The sequence below is a fragment of the Coturnix japonica genome, chromosome 4 (genome assembly GCF_001577835.2).
Source record: "Coturnix japonica isolate 7356 chromosome 4, Coturnix japonica 2.1, whole genome shotgun sequence".
NCBI lineage: Eukaryota > Metazoa > Chordata > Aves > Galliformes > Phasianidae > Coturnix > Coturnix japonica.
In genome coordinates this window covers 54925575-54943095 of record NC_029519.1, presented here as the reverse complement: position 1 = coordinate 54943095, position 17521 = coordinate 54925575, and the positions used below count along the sequence as shown (strand labels likewise).

The 17521-nt window shown below is 39.8% G+C and overlaps 2 protein-coding genes across 10 annotated transcripts; one reads left to right on the top strand and one right to left on the bottom strand.

The window, feature by feature from the left end:
* Nucleotides 1–115: 115 nt before the first annotated feature.
* Nucleotides 116–10944, bottom strand: C4H4orf47 (chromosome 4 C4orf47 homolog). 7 transcript variants are annotated; one of them, XM_015862078.2, is made up of 9 exons: nucleotides 10841–10939; nucleotides 9614–9745; nucleotides 7576–7754; nucleotides 6310–6529; nucleotides 5819–5956; nucleotides 5657–5732; nucleotides 4458–4637; nucleotides 1601–1773; nucleotides 116–462 (listed from the first exon to the last, which is right to left on the bottom strand). In XM_015862078.2, the coding sequence occupies exons 3-9, from the start codon at nucleotides 7670–7672 to the stop codon at nucleotides 414–416; spliced, it is 933 nt and encodes a 310-aa protein (XP_015717564.1). In that variant the 5' UTR covers nucleotides 7673–7754; nucleotides 9614–9745; nucleotides 10841–10939; the 3' UTR covers nucleotides 116–413. The 7 variants fall into 7 exon arrangements, with proteins under 7 accessions (XP_015717564.1, XP_015717567.1, XP_015717565.1 ...); XM_015862081.2 differs by lacking the exon at nucleotides 9614–9745 and having other exon boundaries at nucleotides 10806–10944; XM_015862079.2 differs by lacking the exon at nucleotides 9614–9745 and having other exon boundaries at nucleotides 10841–10937.
* Nucleotides 10945–11006: 62 nt separating this feature from the next.
* On the top strand, nucleotides 11007–17414 carry LOC107313639 (radial spoke head protein 6 homolog A-like). Of its 3 annotated transcripts, none has more exons than XM_015862072.2 (7): nucleotides 11007–11181; nucleotides 11340–11671; nucleotides 12136–12364; nucleotides 13399–14148; nucleotides 14896–15040; nucleotides 15831–15948; nucleotides 17080–17414. In XM_015862072.2, exons 2-7 carry the CDS (start codon nucleotides 11436–11438, stop codon nucleotides 17321–17323), a joined length of 1722 nt encoding a protein of 573 aa, XP_015717558.1. In that variant the 5' UTR covers nucleotides 11007–11181; nucleotides 11340–11435; the 3' UTR covers nucleotides 17324–17414. The 3 variants fall into 3 exon arrangements, with proteins under 3 accessions (XP_015717558.1, XP_032300378.1, XP_015717559.1); XM_032444487.1 differs by having other exon boundaries at nucleotides 11322–11671; XM_015862073.1 differs by lacking the exon at nucleotides 11007–11181 and having other exon boundaries at nucleotides 11188–11671.
* Nucleotides 17415–17521: the final 107 nt, after the last annotated feature.

The window sequence follows — 17521 nt, the reverse complement described above, 5'->3', positions numbered from 1 at the left end:
TATACACTGGTAGTCTTCAAAAGATGTGCATTTTTCCACTGCAGTGCTTTGTGAATTTGAACCTAAATTACTCAATAGGAAGTATGTTCCGTGAAAGTACATTTCAAGACTCAAGTGAAGCAATAAGATGAAAATTTATTCACCCTTGGACTTACTGAATACATTTTATTACTTACTGTAGCTTTACAACCAAGTATGTATGCATGTATATATGTGTGTGTATGTGTGTGTGTGTGTATGTGTAAAACAAAGTAAAAAACAACCAACAGATATTGCATTCTCAATAATTAAACAAACTGGATTGCCTTATGTACTGGAATTCCACTTTTCATGTTTTTATTTGCTCTGAATGCTGATTATCATCCATGTTGTTAAAAGTCTTAAAAGCATTCCCTTCATTTCACCATTTTTACCTAAAAAGATGTAGCACATGCAGTCTTGTAGTTCTTTGTATTTAATGATCTGAAATGTAAATGATGAGAAAGTTATTAGATTTTGTTTTAGAATATCACTCTTCAGAATTGGATAGTTTTTGTAAAAATGAAAAACTGTTACGCCCATTTCTGTAATTTAATGCCTTTAATTCATGAGGCATCTAATTGATTTATACAGAACTCTGTGTGAGAGCGAGAATTTGCGTTCACTAATCCAATTTAGGATTAGAATCAAAATACCAGAAGATAGGATTCCTACTGAAAAGTACATAAAAATTGTAATCAGTGGGAAAGCTGACAATTTGAAAAGTATCTCACCATACTTCCTAAATTCTATGAGCTATAACATTCATACTTCTAATAAATGCTGTTCACAGTTCTCATTCCACTAACCCTAGGAGTAATGAAGCAAAAATTAATACATCCTTTAAAGTTGTTAGGAGAGAAATGGTAGCAGACAATTTGAAGTGGTTTGAATTTCTGTCTGTGGAATTTTCTCTTTACAGATATTGTAATGAGTCCATCATAACCATTTCTGTGAGCACATGGTGATACTTCACAGTCAGCCATTCCTTTTCAATTTTAAAACTTACTTCATATGCAATTAATTTTTTTTCCCAAAAAGCATTTCTTTGGGGAACACAGTTTTTTTACTCATCTGATGAAACAATACTACAAACAGTACTGTGATATGTAGACTACCCAGACCAGGATGCTATTCTTTATCCACTTCAGTAGTTTAAAAACACCAGTAGGTACATGGGAAGCTGTACTTTCTTACACCAGTGCTGGTAGTTAGCAGGCTTTCTGATGTACAAAAACAAAGTTTCTTTGTTCAAAGTTACTTTCAATTCAATCAATTAAATCAACGTGGAGTAATAAGTAGCTTCTAGTTTGGCCTCGTAGGAGCACTCTGAAACTTCAAACAATTCCTACTCAAGTCACCTGCTTGAACTACAATAAGGCCAAACAGAAAGTTATTTTAAAATAACTTTGAAAAGCTTCACCCAAATTTACAGAAGCATAGGAATAAATTTTGACAGCAAGCTTCCTTATGTATTTCTTATCCTTTTGTTAACAATTCCTTCAATTGTTAATTTAAAAAGTAAGCAGCTATGCTAAGGAAGGTTGGTAGACACATGAAATATGAAGTTAAAGTGGCTTACCTTAAGACATTTTGAGTTATTATACTTGTAACAGGTCTGCTTTTTGGTCCGGGAGGAGGTTGAAAAATCTTTTGTTCTGTACTGGGTAAGATAACTGTTTTTTTTTTGGCTACATAAGGTTCTGCAGAATGGCTTGGATAAGGATCAAATGTGCCTCCTTTCATGCCTCCTGGCTGAAAAAAAAAAAAAAATAAAAATAACCTTTTAAAGTGCCAATCTACAGAATAACTGGATTTTATTAAGATATTTTTCATGCAAAAGCAAATACTGAATAGCAGACTGCATTATATTCTATTAAAAACAAAACAAAGCGATGTTAGTTAAACTTACATTGGAAACCTTAAGGAAAATTTTAGTGATTAATTAGATGGTTTAAAATATTCTATGCAAGTTTGAATGAAGGATTTTAAAATATGATAGAAAAAGTAAAACCATAACTCACTGAAGTGACTTATGATGTGGTTAAAAAAAGAAAGCAAATTCCTATGTCACTATCAGTTCACTAGTAAACCTCCATATCCAGTGCAGGTGTAGGAATACAACACAGGCTTTTCCTGTAACAGTAAGTCCACCAGAACTATAACAATGGCAATGCAGAAAGCATGCAGAAACCATATTAATTCTTTGCAGTCTTTTCAACAGCTAATCTCCACAGTCTGTTGAGGCTGCGTTCCTTAAAATGCAACAGTAAGCAATTCAATAAGCAATAAAGCAAATTTTCCAATAAGGATTTGTACAGCAAAGAAGAAGTACTACATTTATATATCTAATGGCAGCATGTACAGCATTGAAAGCCAGAAACAGGGTCACCAGCATCATCAGTGAGATGTGCTAGCTTTTCAGCAGCTGACTTCTCAAAACACATTGCCATTCTAAAGGATCTCAGCTGCTTCATCTGTGAGGCTGAACACCTAGCATAATTCTTCATGCGTAAGTATTGTTGCAGTCCTCTTCTGAGCAATTACATTTTCACTGATATCATCTTATTCCTCAGATGAGTTAGTATTGGTCAAATAAATGAATGGTGAAGGGCAGAATAGTCATAAAAATAGCAGAATATCATATTAAGTGGCTGACAGTGGAACACCAAAATGAGGGAAAGTGACAATTTAAGGGGTATTACTGTACTACAGATTTGGAGTCATCTGAGAGAGAGATTTATGCATCAATATTTTAAGAGTGTTTCAATCTAAAATTGAGATTTAGCCTAAGGCAAATGGCATAAACTTACCATTTAATCTCAGAAAAAATATATATATTAAAAAGGAATGCTTTATGGAATGCAAAAATGTCCATTTAGATTTTAAGAAGTAACATAAAGCAACTGAAAAAAGTGAACTGTGTTCCTTGACATTAACACCAAGCTTCATTTCCTAGGTTCCCTGAGTGCTTCCCCATGTATTTATTCCCATCCACCTCCTCCTTTTTTCCTAAATACTGAAGAATTAGAAAACTCTAAAGCTGACTCCAGAGTTGTGTCTGCTAACTCCCAAGATAACTCCTACAGCCTTTAGCTGAATGGGCGCCTGTAAGCGATTATTCTGTTACACCATTGACTCAAAGCTTGCTAAAGGACGCAGATGAAGAAGTCCAAGTGAGTCCTGGTCAAGGGTTCAGAAATCATTTGAGGGATACAGATGGACTAGGCCAGGGGCAAGGAGAGAGAGAGAAGCTGCAGCTTAATGGCTGGGAAGCAGTCTTTTGTGTGGGCTTATCTTGAGGAAGAGGGCTGTCTCAGAGGGTGGACCCAGGCATGTAAGGTAGGCAGGAAAAAGGGAAGATAAAAGAGGGATCAGCAACCATGAAGTTAGGTGTTCAAACATCAGATTCCTCACAATATGAACAAGAGAGGTTTCTGGCATCAGATTGCTCACAACATGATACCTGGTTGCTGAAGAAGAACAAGAAAAGTTTCTGACAAAAGATTCTTCACGACCTGAGACCTGCATGTTGAAGAAGGTGTGTCATGGTTTGCCATCAGATCCCTCACTATGGAAGTCCTACTCTCCGATAGACTCTCCTGGGCGTGCTACCTGAATCCTGCTGCCTGCTCCTGGACTTACCCTGCAGCTTATTCCTGCTACCCGCTTGCTGCCCAAGGCCGGCAGCTGCTGCTGCTCTCCCCCCTCCATCCTCCCCATGCTTTTGCCTCAGAATATCTTGCAATAGGACCATTGCTGGATCCTGGTTGTGACTATCCCCTCTTTATGCAATTCTTGCCTCTTTCTATCTTTTCTATTGCCTGCATTTTCTTCCCCGTCACCCTAAATCGGTCATCCTCCCCCATCTCCATGATTGAGACTTGTAATAAATTGGTTGGACCAATATTTGAACCACTGTTTCTTAATCTCATACCAGGTATACACATAGCAAAGAACCTCTTCTCACTCCTATAAATAGGAGTGAGACAGAGATCTAACCTGACATTTTCTGCTCCTTCCAGCTCTCTGTTCCCATGACACCACTAAGCATTTTGTTTTAGATATCTATACAGATTCAAAAATGCTATAAGAGACTGACAGAGTTCAAAATAAAACAATATTTTGTTTTGCTCCTGTAATCCTTTCTTATCGTCACTTATTGTAAAACATTCACTCTAATTTGTGCATTTTTCACGGCCTATCCAGCCAACTAACTGTATGTTAAAAGCACTACGCAGATTTTAAAGACTTTTCAGGTTACTTGAAACTGTTTATCAGGGAGCACCGGCTCAAACAAAGTAAATTGCACAATAACTTTTCTACTTTTAACGATAAGAAACATTGGTTTCTACCTTATGTACTATAAGCAAAGTTTTAACCCAAAACATCTGCATATTTTTTATCCATTGTTTCCAGTAGCTTTAAGATAAACTAACCTTTTTAGCAGGAGAACTTGGTATGAAAGGTACAGCAATTTTCTTCTCCAGAGGTGGTCTCTTCACTGGTGGCAAAGGTTTGTCATTAAAATAGGGATTTATGTCAAAATACTCCAGGGGGTATATATTAGTCAGGAAAGGTCCTCCTTTAAGCAAACGCCTGTGTTCCTCTAGTGCTTTCTGTAAAACAAATAAATTCAAAGGAAAAATCTTGAGCTTTTCAATTTTATTTCATTCTCCTAACCAAAAGATTGAAAAGATTTAAATTTATTCTTGAAAACATGTTCCTTCTGTCTTCTTTGTTTGTTTGATCAAGGTATTCAAATAGCCACCAAGTATAATGGAACATACAGAGACACTGACCAGAAAGCACAACAATTGCTACAGAAGTATGGTAGGAAAATGTCAGGAGAAGCACTGTGCATTTAAGATGTGTCTAACTATATTGTATGCCTGTATACAATGGGCATACATGTGTACCTTCATACTTGAAAATTCTGCTGGCATGCATCCCAGCAGTGTACAAACTCATGGTTCAGAACACTTTCATTTCCCATATGCTGTGTACTTTACTATGTTGAATTTCTCTATGAACTGGCTCTTTGTACCATGGGAGATGTTCACTATTCTTCCTAGATTTTGTTTTAAAATAATACAGGTTTGACTCTGAGTTTTCTAATCTTATTCCTACCATAGACCAATTTAGTAATTTCTCACTACATATAATAAAAATACAATAGAAAACTAAATTCAGAAATTTGGTGCAAGGAAAGATTGGGGCTTTCCTTGATTTATGAGCTTATATGAAAAAATGATATATTTTTTTTATATTTTGTTGGGTTTTTTTTTTTTGGATAATCATTTCTGGCAACAACACAGAATAATTATTATTGTTCTGGCTATTCATGTTGTTTGGTAATTATTGCAATTGTTGCTTAAGTGCTCCACATTAAAAAAAATAAAGTCTTGATTGCTTGAATTTGTATGGGATACTTTTGGTTGTCTTAAAAAAATAATGAAATAATATAAACAAATCTTTGATTTTGCAATATAGTGATTAATTTGACTTCCTCCCTCCATCTTATAAATGAATATTGTGCTTCTGAGCTGAAGGAAACACCATAGTGAACAAAACATTCATGTAAATTCTAATAAATAATCGTGAATAATACATAATAAAGATTTTATCTTCTTTTTACCTTTGCAAGTATTTTTTCTACTTCATAACCATCTGCTTCATGGACATATTGTTCACCTATGGTAAGATTTGGATAACTGCAAAAAGAGAATGAAATAGTTAGATGCTCAAAACTCAAAAAGCATTTAGTAAAAGACTGCAAGAAGTAATGTTGTGAAGTTACCCATATCCAGTTCCTTTTTTTCCTGGATTAGTATAAAAATTCTTTCCAGGAGGAATGTATCTTTCTCTGGCTTTCAGTTGTGCACTGAAGTATTTAATTGGACCTCCTATGGTTCCATAATAACTGCCTAGTCCACATCTAAAAAGAGCAAATTAATACATCAGTTGGATCTTCATAAATATTTCAGGCTTTCCATATTTACTGTGCTAAAATGTTAGTATGTAGAAAATCCAAATGAGTATCATCTCAAGATGTAAAAATCAATCCATACCAGATCCATTGTACATGAAACTACAATTATGGGAATTCTGTATACAGTGTTACGGACACAAAAGAAACAAGGTGGAATTGGAGATGAAGGCCTGAGGAATCTTATTATAAATAGGCTTAACAGAGGTTGTTTCAATTTTGCACCAGCAAGATGAAGTAATATTAGTACAGACTGATTCACGAACATATACACAGAGAAACGGGCCAAACACAACACTTACGGCAGTTTATCTCCATTACTGGGAATGAAAGCTTTGCCCAGATTTTTCTTTGATTCTGCCAATCTATAACGTCTCCTTAGTTGAACGGGGTCTAAGTAGGCTTCACCACTGAAGATCCTCTTAAACTCAGGCTCAAAATAACCATCCTGAAGACCTGACTTTGTTTTGCTCCCCTCAGATAGCATCTGTTTGTTCTTGCCTGCAGCTTCATTAAAAGGGCCTTTAAAAAAATAAAAAAGGATTCAGTGCCTCTTTTAGACTGCATTATAAAAACTAAGTTTTGGATCCAAATGTCTGGGTGGGACAAAGAATGTCCTGCAGAGCATTTCACTTGTATATCAAACATGTATACTATATGATTTATATATACAATAGACATTTTGTGTAAAAGACAATACTATGAGAAGGTGTTCACAGCACAGAGTTTTCATTTTCCAATCCCTACATTTGCTTTAGAGGCAATAGAGAGTGATGGTTAATCCAGACTACAATTCAGAGCTAGTGCTGATGCCTATTTATATACTACAAGTAATGCACCAGGGGAGCATCTGTTTCACCCTCCAATTACAGACCAGGTCAACCAGCTTCAATGTCCCCCGCTGGGTTTTGAGTGCCCAGCAGCTTATTGTGGTGGAAGCAATGAGCTAGTGACTCAGTCAGGGCTCTGGCAGACACACTTGCCACTGACAGGACATCACAGCAAACACACTCGTACTGAGAGAATTCGTTTGCATTTTTTACTTCCAAGTAACTACTGAGAGTCAGCTTTGCCATCTTACTGACTACAGCAGTTTACTTATGTGTTCTTTCAGCAGGCTTTCTCTTTCTGAGAATTACATTGTTGTAGTTTAGTGTTCAGGGTTCTTTTGGTGTTTTTCTTTTTTCTATTCTGGTCTCACTCCCGTGTGTGAGATTCCCCAGTAGGAACAGAAAAGGAGGATGTTTTTCCAAAAATAAGGACATAAATAACACTACTGTTTTACGCAAGCACAGGAAAATACTCACAACTTACAGGTAAACTATATTAAAAAGAAAGTTATACATTAATTTTGTAATGAATCTATTATGCATACCTATTTTATTGAGCTTTTTGTTTCTTTGATATATGCACCATCATACCAAGCCTTCATATCTAAGCAAAGGACATGTATGAAAAAACAGTCGTCTCTGATAAAAAGAAATAACAGAAAATAATGATTCCAAAAAAAAGGTGGATACTAAAAAAGTCCCTATTTTTACCTGGTGATTTAAGTTAAATATACTTACGCATGTACCGTGGTACATAGTTATCTCCAATGCTAACATAGCTCATTTCACTGAAGAGGCCAATCCTCTCCATATCAGTTTTTCCTTCTGCAGGCATGGTTGGGTGTCAGTGCACTGCTCTAAAAGGTAGAAGTATCTCTATTTATATGTTTTACTGTAACTCTGTAAACAGCCGACCCCTATAAACAAAGAAATGAACAAAGTTTATTTAGGTAAAATTCAAGACGTTTTGATTAAAAATACTGGCATTAATGTAATCTGAGGAAACTCATCTACAACATGATTAACAGTTTTGGTGCTTAGGGGACAAATGGACTGTGGAATTTGGACACCATTTTACTTTATTTCTAAAACAAATTCATATCATGGATGGAGGGAGGAAAAAAGGCATTTTTAGTAGAACTGGTGCAACTCACTGAATTTATGTGGGTTGGGACAACATTTTCTAACAGTTATCTTCAAGTTCTGGGATTAGAGATTTGGGTAGCATTAACAGCTAGCAATAAAGATGCCAGCAGCCTCCTTCCTCAGTTTACGGCTACCTCCAGCAGTGAATTTCAGCCACTTTCAATGAATGGTATAGAAGGTAACTGCATGGACAAGTCAGGGATAAAATACAGGAGTGAAATTTTGGAAGCCCTCTGTATGGGAAATTGGTAATCACAGCCTGAACCTCTGATTAATCAGCTGAGGCAAGTGTTGGGTCAGCTGTAGGAGCACAGGTGAGAGTAATTTAGCTGTGCTCCTGGAAGGGGTGGAGCTTGACTCCATCTCCTCTAGACCTCATTTAAGGGCTGACCACCACTAAGGCAGCATCTCTTGGAGACTGCTCCTTGGTGGAGATTGCCTTAGTGGTTCCTAGCAGACCGAAGGCTTCCATATGGGTGAGTTTTTCCTGTAAGTAACCTTTTAGATAATTGCCACTATCATCTTTTCATTATTGTCACTATACACCCTCTAACAGCAGCCCAACACCTGGTTGTTGTTTCCAATTTCTTCTTGATTTCAGTGCAAATCAGTGAATGTTCTTTTTCCTCATTGTCACCCTCACTGAAGACTGACAGAAGGGAAACACCTGGTCAAGAAGGAACGTAAGGACCCAAACAGAGAGCAGGATGTGCAGGAGGGTGGTTCCCAAAGTGAAACACAGCAGAATAAGACGCAGATCATCAGCCGGAGGACCAGCGGAAAGGCTCGATACCGCCACCACGCGAACCTCAACGCTACGCAAAGCTCAAGGTGCTACACTAAGCAAGCCCAGCCCAAAGCACACCCCGCACTGCAGCGGTGAGCACCCCCGTACCGCCGGGTCCTCTGGGTACCGAGCGGCACCTACTCGCTGCAACCAGCGCCTCGGCGCAACGAGCTGCTCCGAGCTGTCAGCGCTGTCCGCCCAGCCTCTGTTGGTAGCGGTTGCCTGGGAGCGGCGGGCAGCCTTCCGTCTGCCTCCGCCCACCGCGACCGCTGCCCCCTCCTCCTTTCTAATAACAAAGTCGTGTTAATGCCGATAATAATGCACCAGGAGGCCTACTTTACTGAATTTAGCTGGGATTTGCTACTGCAGTTGCACTTCATAACAAGGGACCGGACAAGACAGCATTGAGAAGCTCCCTTAGTCCCACAATTTTAAAACAAAGTGGTATTCATGTAAGAAGGCCTACATTAGGCTATGGCCATTGAGCCACTTGTCACAGGGAGCAGTACAGAAGGACTTCTAGTTGAAGGAGAGTGTCTGTAGCTCAATTGTAGCTCGTTTAATATTTTAAAGAACAGATCTCTACTAGAAATGGAATGTGGTATTTAATTCATGAACACAAGGTAAACAAAAAGCCAGACTTCATCTACACATCTTCAGGGGCACTTCAGCCTTGAACATGATTTGCAACCTGAAAATCAATTTACCAGCTTGCTCAGGATGGCCCAACACCTCCCCCAGCAGCAGCTCATAGGAACAAGCTGCACTGAAAGCAGCAGCACTGGGTCCTTTGTATGGAGTGGAGCTCAGTTAAACCTGCCTTACCCACTACATAGGACCCACCTCAGTAGTTACAGGTGCTGCTTATCTGTAGTGTGCTTAGAAATTAACAGAGCACAGGATTCCTGTGTGAAGCAGGAAATTTCATTCCAGTTCCCTTGCCAGTGTGAGCAGCTTCATAACTCAACAATGAAACTGCATAGAAGTGCAACAAAGCAACCAACAGGATTTCAGATTAATAATAAATAAAACAACAAAAACTTTATTGAAAAAAATGGCTTCAATTTGTAGCACAGGAGAGACCACTGATACCTGACCACAGCAGATGGAATACAAACCATTAGTGTCTATCTTTAGAAAACTGAGAATATTCATAGGTACTTAATTTACATTTCAGCTAATTAACACGTGCTATCAATTGTGTTCATCAGAGTGAGATTCTGCAGTAATGGTACATGCATTCAGTTGCTGCTTTTCCACATCAGTGAGAGGATGATAAAACAGCAGGTGGATGAAGTGAGGTGCCCTGATTCTGCAGTGTACTTTATAACTGATAGCAACACAAAAGCAAAGAGTAACATTAATGAAACAGTGCAGGTAGCCCTAGTATTCTCTTTCCTTTGCTAGAGAAGATTGAAAAGATGAAGTCCTCTCATGGGCAGGTGCTTCACAGAACATCACATATATACAGCCAATTTTATACAGATCATAAAAGTGAATTACAAAGTATATGGGAGCTGTTTGAGTATGGCTTGAACCACTGATTGAGCACCTGAGGAAAAGACTGAGTCAGCTATGGGAGCACAGATGAAGGCAATTCAGCTCTGTGACCAAAAGGGTTGGAGCTTGGCTTCACTTCTCTTAGACCCCATTTAAGGGCTGACTGCTACTGGGGAAGGATCTTTTTCTGGAGATCCCTCCTTCATGGAGTTATTCCTCATGAGCCTACAACTTCTTATACGTTCCTTCTCTGTGTGTCTCTTTTTCCACTCCACCACGATAATCTTTCCAGCTGTAACGCTAAACAACAGATCAGGCTTTTCCTGCAGATAAGAATTAAGGGGATCAGGACATGGCAAGTAACGCACGAGTAATTCGTGGTGCTTTAGCACCCTCTGCAGCTGTTGGGCAAGCTCTGCAGGTGCACCTGCAACGCAAAGAGCATGGGCTCGTTCCTTGTAAAGACCAGGTCAACAGCAAAACCTCTGTATGTTGACACCCGGTACAATTAGTATTTTTAAGGACATTGTTTTACTTTCTGGACTCATTGGGATACGATGCGTCGTACACCTTCGTTCTTGCTTTATCTGCTTTTCTCTGGGCGGTTTCATCAGCTCTCCCTCAGGACCGCCGCTCCATGCAGCCGGGCGGCGGGGACAAACGTCCCCCCTGCCGGGAGCGGAGGCGAACAGCCGGCCCACCCCTTCCGGCAACGGCTGCCCTGGCAACGGCTGCCGCTTCACCTCGGTGGCGAGCGGCGCTGAGCGGCTGCTGAGGAGTCTGGCCGTGACCGAGCCTGCCGGGGAGCCCGAGCAGAGCCCCTGGATACACCGGGGGGCCTGGGCGGCTGCCTTCTGAGGGCTTTGAACCCGGAGGAGAGACTTACCGGCCTCCGCAGTTAGAACCGGGAGGTATGGCCTAGGTCTGATCAGCTGGAGGGCTGGGAAGGCGTGGCGGTCAGTCACAGGCACCTTACTAGGAGCCCTGCCCTGGGATTGCTGGCCAGGCTCATGCACTGGTACAAGCACATCATTCACTGACCCCAATTCAGTATTTCTGTCGCTCCCAGGGAACAGAAGCCTCTTACAAGTAACGTGTGCCAGAAATAAACTTCTGTCAGATATACACACCAGGACAAGACTCTCATCAGGCAGAAGAAGTAAGCATGTATCAGTCATACCCAGCAGGAGGTCAGGAACCAAGAGATGCCTATCAGGGATACGAAGGACGTGATCACTACCAAGACTATGAACGGGAGCATGGACCTTATTTACCACATGAACCAGGCTATGGACTAGATCAGACAGATGATCAAACACCAGATCCTGAACACCGAATGCTGGCATTTCAGAATGCAAAAGCCTATATGCTGCAGAGCAGTGTAACATCTGGCCTGAACTTGTAAGTCTGAAAAAGGAACAAAATTGAAAGGGGAAAGAAGTGGGAGTGGAAATGAAAGAAGTGTTGATGAGAGGGCAAAGGGATATGTTAAGAAGGCAAGGGGTAGCAGAGGTTATAGAACGGGAGAATACATTACAAATGAAGTATCTTATCACTACGTTATACTTGTGTGTCCACCATCTTTCAGAAACAAAATTCACAAGGGGAATTATAGAGAACAAAGGGAAGTTAATTAGGTTTAAATTCTCCTGTAACTCCTGAGTAAAGTGTGAGATAAACAAAAAATGGAAGACTGGACGTTACAAACAGGCTAGTTTCAGGTCTGATTTCCTGCAGTCCTCCATGTCCTCTTTTCTTCTAACTATTCTTATTTCTCTTAAGCCCCGAGTGATTTTCTACTTTTAATATAAAAAATTCCAAGTCTTTTATATAGTACATTAATTACGTTTCTACTTATATGACAGATACGATCATCTTGTTAATGTGCTAATAAAAATCCTGGATGAACGGCCCACAAATCCAGTAGATATATTTGAGAACATTAGCAAGGATGTGAAGGCAGATCAGTTTCAGAAAAAAATGGATACTCTTCGAGATGAACCTGAGATTCTTCCATCGTTTGAACCTGCAGAACTGCGCAAAAACCTGTTCCTCAAATCAGATGCAGGAGATGAAGAACAAGAAGAAGAGACAGTGAGTTATCATTAGCAAAACATATAGCCACCAAATATACTGGAGAGATGGATGGCAGGAAAGGAAAAGGGGGGGATGTTATGGTCTCTCTCACAGTATTGCCTCTCATGACACAGAATACACATCCTAACAATTGAGTATATGGTTTTGCATCTTTTCCATAGCCTATTACTCATTTTACAGCAACGATATATGATATGCAGTGGTAAAAGAAAAAATGGAGGGAAGTGTAATGTTCCAGAAAGGAATTTTGAATTTTTCATACTTTTGTCTATTTTCCTTTGACCTTTAATAAATAAATAAATAAAGCAAAAGTGAGACAAATTCCATGTGAAGTCAGCACTACTTCTTCTAAATTCCCTACCCTGCTGGGTATAATTTAGAATCTTTATCCACCTACTCCTGTGAAATGAAAGACTGATGATAAACTGAATGTAAATTCTTAATGAAATCCTCATTATTGGCCTAGTTCTGCATCCCACAAGCCAGCCGGAGCATTACTGATCCCAGTAAGAGCAGGGGACAATATTTCATACTAGCCTTAAGAAATTCCCTCTTAAATAATTCAGGGAGCTTTATGACAGGTTATTACATAGAATCGTGTGAATTTCAGATAAATAGTGTTGACCTGGTATCTAAATGTATAAAATACATTTTATGTTTTTCCCAAATTCCTCTTTCACAAACTCAAGTAAACACAGTTTTGTTTCTGGCCTCTTATAGTAAACATGCAAAAGCAGTGAAGTCTTTTGAAGATCCTTTATGAGAATTCTGACTTTCCTTATTTTGCAATAGTTAATAGTGAGTTTGAGATTTGAGATCTTGAATTCTAAAAGCTGGAGTTTATCTGTTTTCTTCTTTATCCTTATTGCGGCATTTTTAATTTTTCTAAACAATAGTGAAAGATGTAATAAATGAATTCCTGCAAAGTACTTTGAGAGAGTGAAGTATAACTTTCAGTGGATATCTTGTTCAGTCTTTCAAATAGATACTTTTATTATTCTTCAGCTCTAACTCATGATTTTGTTTACTAGGGAGAGAATCCTCTACCTAACATGATGGAAACCGCCTTCTATTTTGAACAGGGTGGAATTGGCTTGAGCAGAGACGAAACATATCTCATATTTCTTGCCCTTAAAAAACTCGTTACTGTTCAGCCAATCCAGACCTGTCGCTTCTGGGGCAGAATTCTGGGACGGGAGAAGAATTATATTATAGCTGAAGTTCAGTACCGTGAGGGGGAAGAGGAAGAGGAGGAAAAAGAAGAGGAAGATGTTATTGATGAAGGAGATAAAGAAACGGATGAGGTTGAAGATGAAGATGAGGAAAAAGAAAAAAATGAACCACCAAAGTCCACCTATAAGCCCCCACCTGTCATTCCAAAAGAAGAAAATGGAACTGGGACTAATAAATACATTTACTTTGTTTGTAATGAGCCAGGTGATCCCTGGGTGAAGTTGCCTCCAGTGACACCAGCACAGATTGTCTGTGCCAGGAAAATCAAGAAGTTTTTCACTGGAAGGCTCGATGCTCCTATTGTAAGCTTCCCTCCATTCCCTGGAAATGAAGCCAATTACCTGCGTGCACAGATAGCTCGAATCTCAGCAGGAACCCACGTCAGTCCCCTTGGATATTACCGGTTTGCAGAGGAAGAAGGAGATGAAGATGAGGAAGGGGGAGGAGGAGACTTTGAAGAAAACCCTGATTTTGAACCTCTTCCTGCACTTGAAATGGTGGAGTCTCTGTCTACATGGGTACACCATGTACCGAGTATTTTGAAACAGGTATGAGCTTGCAAAGGTAACACTGACCTTGCATACCTTTTTCTCTGTAGTACAAGCTTCTTGTCTTCTTGAGCTGCTGTTCACTCTTAACATAAGGTCAATTTGGTATAAAAGCTCATGTCACATAGTGGCATTTCTTGTGCCTTCTGTGTTTTTAAGGGTTGAACTGAAAAACAGCATACAGGTCTGCACAAGGATGGAGATGGGTATGAATTTGCACACATGTTTCAGGAGCCTTTTTGGACTTGAGCTCAGGCGTAGAGGGAAAGGATGTTTTGTGCATCTTCTGTGCATCTTCACGCTCTGTGCCTGACAAGGAAGAGATGGATAATATCTGCATGGCTGTAATCAATAAGGCCAGCAACAAGTTATTATCCCCTTGCAAAATGAATATTGAAACAAATGAGTGCTTTAAGGTACAATCTCAGTAAGAATAGGATTTTTGTCTTTTTGCTGAAGTCCAGCATCTGCCATCAGCATGGATTGTTAAAAGAATCAAATACACCAAAATAACAGAAAGCTCATGACAGATGCATGAGATTATTCTGAAACAGTAAGCAGGGGTAAGGAATGAATAATGGGTAAAGAGACAACAGCCTGCCTATGATATCCCAGTTGTGGAACGTGTATATTCTTTCTTATCTCCCTACTCTTGCGTGTGCGTGTGTCTGAACCAATTATTTAAGCTGGCTTACATTCTTTCACTGATTGTTGCATGTATTTGTGATTCTTCCTTGTCGTTGATAGGGTCGCTGTGTTTGGTTTAACCCTTTACAAAAATCAGAGGAAGAAGAAGAAGCTGAAGAGGAGGAGGAGGAGGAGAAGGAGGAGCCAGAAGAGCTACAGCAAGAAATAGGACCTCCTCTTCTTACTCCAGTCTCTGAAGATGAAGGTATTCTTCAGAGTACAAAGTTTTTGATAGCAAGTCCCTGGAAATTTAGGCAGTAACCATTTGAAGCGATAGGCCTCTGGTGCTTCGTGGAATGATGTAGTTTGCCATTGTTCTTTTACAAAATGAATCAAATACAAAATGGTTACCAGTACTGATGTTAAAACTACTGACATTAGAACTGTAATCTCTGGGTTTTCTAGCTAACAGTCTTGCTGAGAATAAAGAGGAAAAAATTCCTCAGATGTGTCAGGCTACTCCAAGTTCAGGACAGTTTACATATGAAATATATTCAGCTATCTTTCCATCATCTTTATAGACAAAATAGTGTGTGCACATGTAAATAAATGTGTACCCATATACAGATATATTAGTGAGAATTTATATTCTGTAGCACATTAACTGCAGCAAATCACAGCACTATGCAAACCTGAATACTAGATTATAGCATAGGATAATATAAATTATATCTCCATTTTTTTTTATCAGGGTGAAATACATATTCAGTTTATCCATCAGCATTAAACAATTATTGATGAAAGAAATAGCAGTGAGTAGCACTGCATTTCAGGAGCATGGTATTTTCTGAATGTGGCTGCCACCATCTGTCTGATAACTCTCCCTGCAAACAACCTGTCTGAATACAGTGTCTATATTGCTAGAGACTTAGATTGTCTAATGCACATCTTAATATAATCATTGCTTGAATTCTGTGACAGCCTTGTCGCTCAGTCTTAAATGTAGTGGCTCTTAAGCCAATTTATTCATAGAGTGTGTATTTGACTGTCTCCAGGAATTCAAAACGTCCCTGCTTGGACAGCTTCAGTTTCTGCAAAGCTGACCCCTCAATATGCTATTGCAATCCTTCGGTCGAACCGATGGCCTGGAGCATATGCTTTTGCATGTGGCACGTGAGTACTGAGTCGACATAGTTACAACACAAATTCTACACACTGAATTCATGCATATCTGTTGAAGTCAAATCTGGTTTATCTTTAATTTACCGACTGAACTGTAACTAATTCTGAGACTGGGAAAGAAAGTTTAACAGCAACAGTGTGTGTTCAAGAGCAAAAATGAAGAATCACTGGAAATGCTAGCATAAAGCTAATGAGTGTAAATTGTCCAGTTGAGATTTGGCTGCAGTCCTCAATTTAAAACCTGTGTTCCTGAGACTGCAGTGGTTTTTACAAAAATGAAATCTTAAATCTGTGGTTCTTAGTTTCATTGGTTTCCACTATATACAGCACAGTTAACTAAGAGTGGGAGCTTTTAAATTGGCACTGGAGCTGGTGTCAGAAATGGATCTATGTTACTAAAGTGAAGTTGAAGTCACAATGCAAAATAGAGGTGACAGAGTATAGCATGCATTGTTTTAGCACTGGGAGATTTTTAAGTGGAAGGCTGTTGAATCACATAATGATTTGGGTTGGAAGGGGCCTCTAAAGATCACTTATTTCCAACCAACCTGCAATGGGCAGGGACACCTCCTGCTAGACCAGGTGCCCAAAGCCCCATCTATCCAGCCTGCCTATGAACACCTCCAGGCAATAGAGCAGCCACAGCCCCCCTGGGCAGCCTTACTGCCCTCATAGTGAAGAATTTCTTATTTATATAAAATCTAAATCTACCCTCTCAGTTAAAAACTATTATTCCTGATTGTATTGTTAGATGCCCTTGTCAAAAGTCCCTATCCATCTTTCTTATAAGCCCCCTTTGTGTATTGAAAGGCCACAGTAAGGTCTCCCTGGAGCCTTCTCCAGGATGAACCATCTCAGCACCCTCAGCCCTTCTTTGCAGATGTGTTCCAGCCCTCTCATCACTTTCATGGCTTTCCTCTGGACCTGCTCTAACAGAGCTGGATCAGTGAATTCACCATCAGTCACATTACCGATATGGCTTTTTGTAAGGCCATACCTCTTCTAGGGAACCTGCACCACAGCAATTACGTGCACAGCACAATAAGGAACCCTGGGAGTGAGTTATCCCCACTGATATTCTGCTCTGGAGTGATGGTGTGATCTTTCACTTATCTTTCTCAGGAAATTCGGCAATATCTACTTTGGCTGGGGGCACAAATACAGCCTGGGAAACCTCACACCTGCACTGCCTCCGCCTGTGCAGCCCGAGTACCCTGATGGGCCAGAGATCAAGGAGGCCACAGACCCCACAGTGGAAGAGGAGCAGGCTTTCAAGGCTGCGCAGGAAGAAAAAGATCGAGAAGGCATGGAAGAAGAGGAGGAAGAGGAGGAGGAAGCTGAGGAGGAGGAAGGGGATGATGATTAAAATACAGAGAAAAGAAAAATGTTTTAAAAGTTTAAACATTAGTTTATTCATTTAATAAAGCAACTGTAAGGCACTTGCTGTTGAACGTGAATGGCATGTGCTTTCTTTTCTGATCTCTGCTGGCTCCTCAACGCCCCTCGCTCTCTCTTCCTTCCCTTCCTTCTCTTCCTTCTCTTCCTTCCCTTCCTTCCCCCCCCA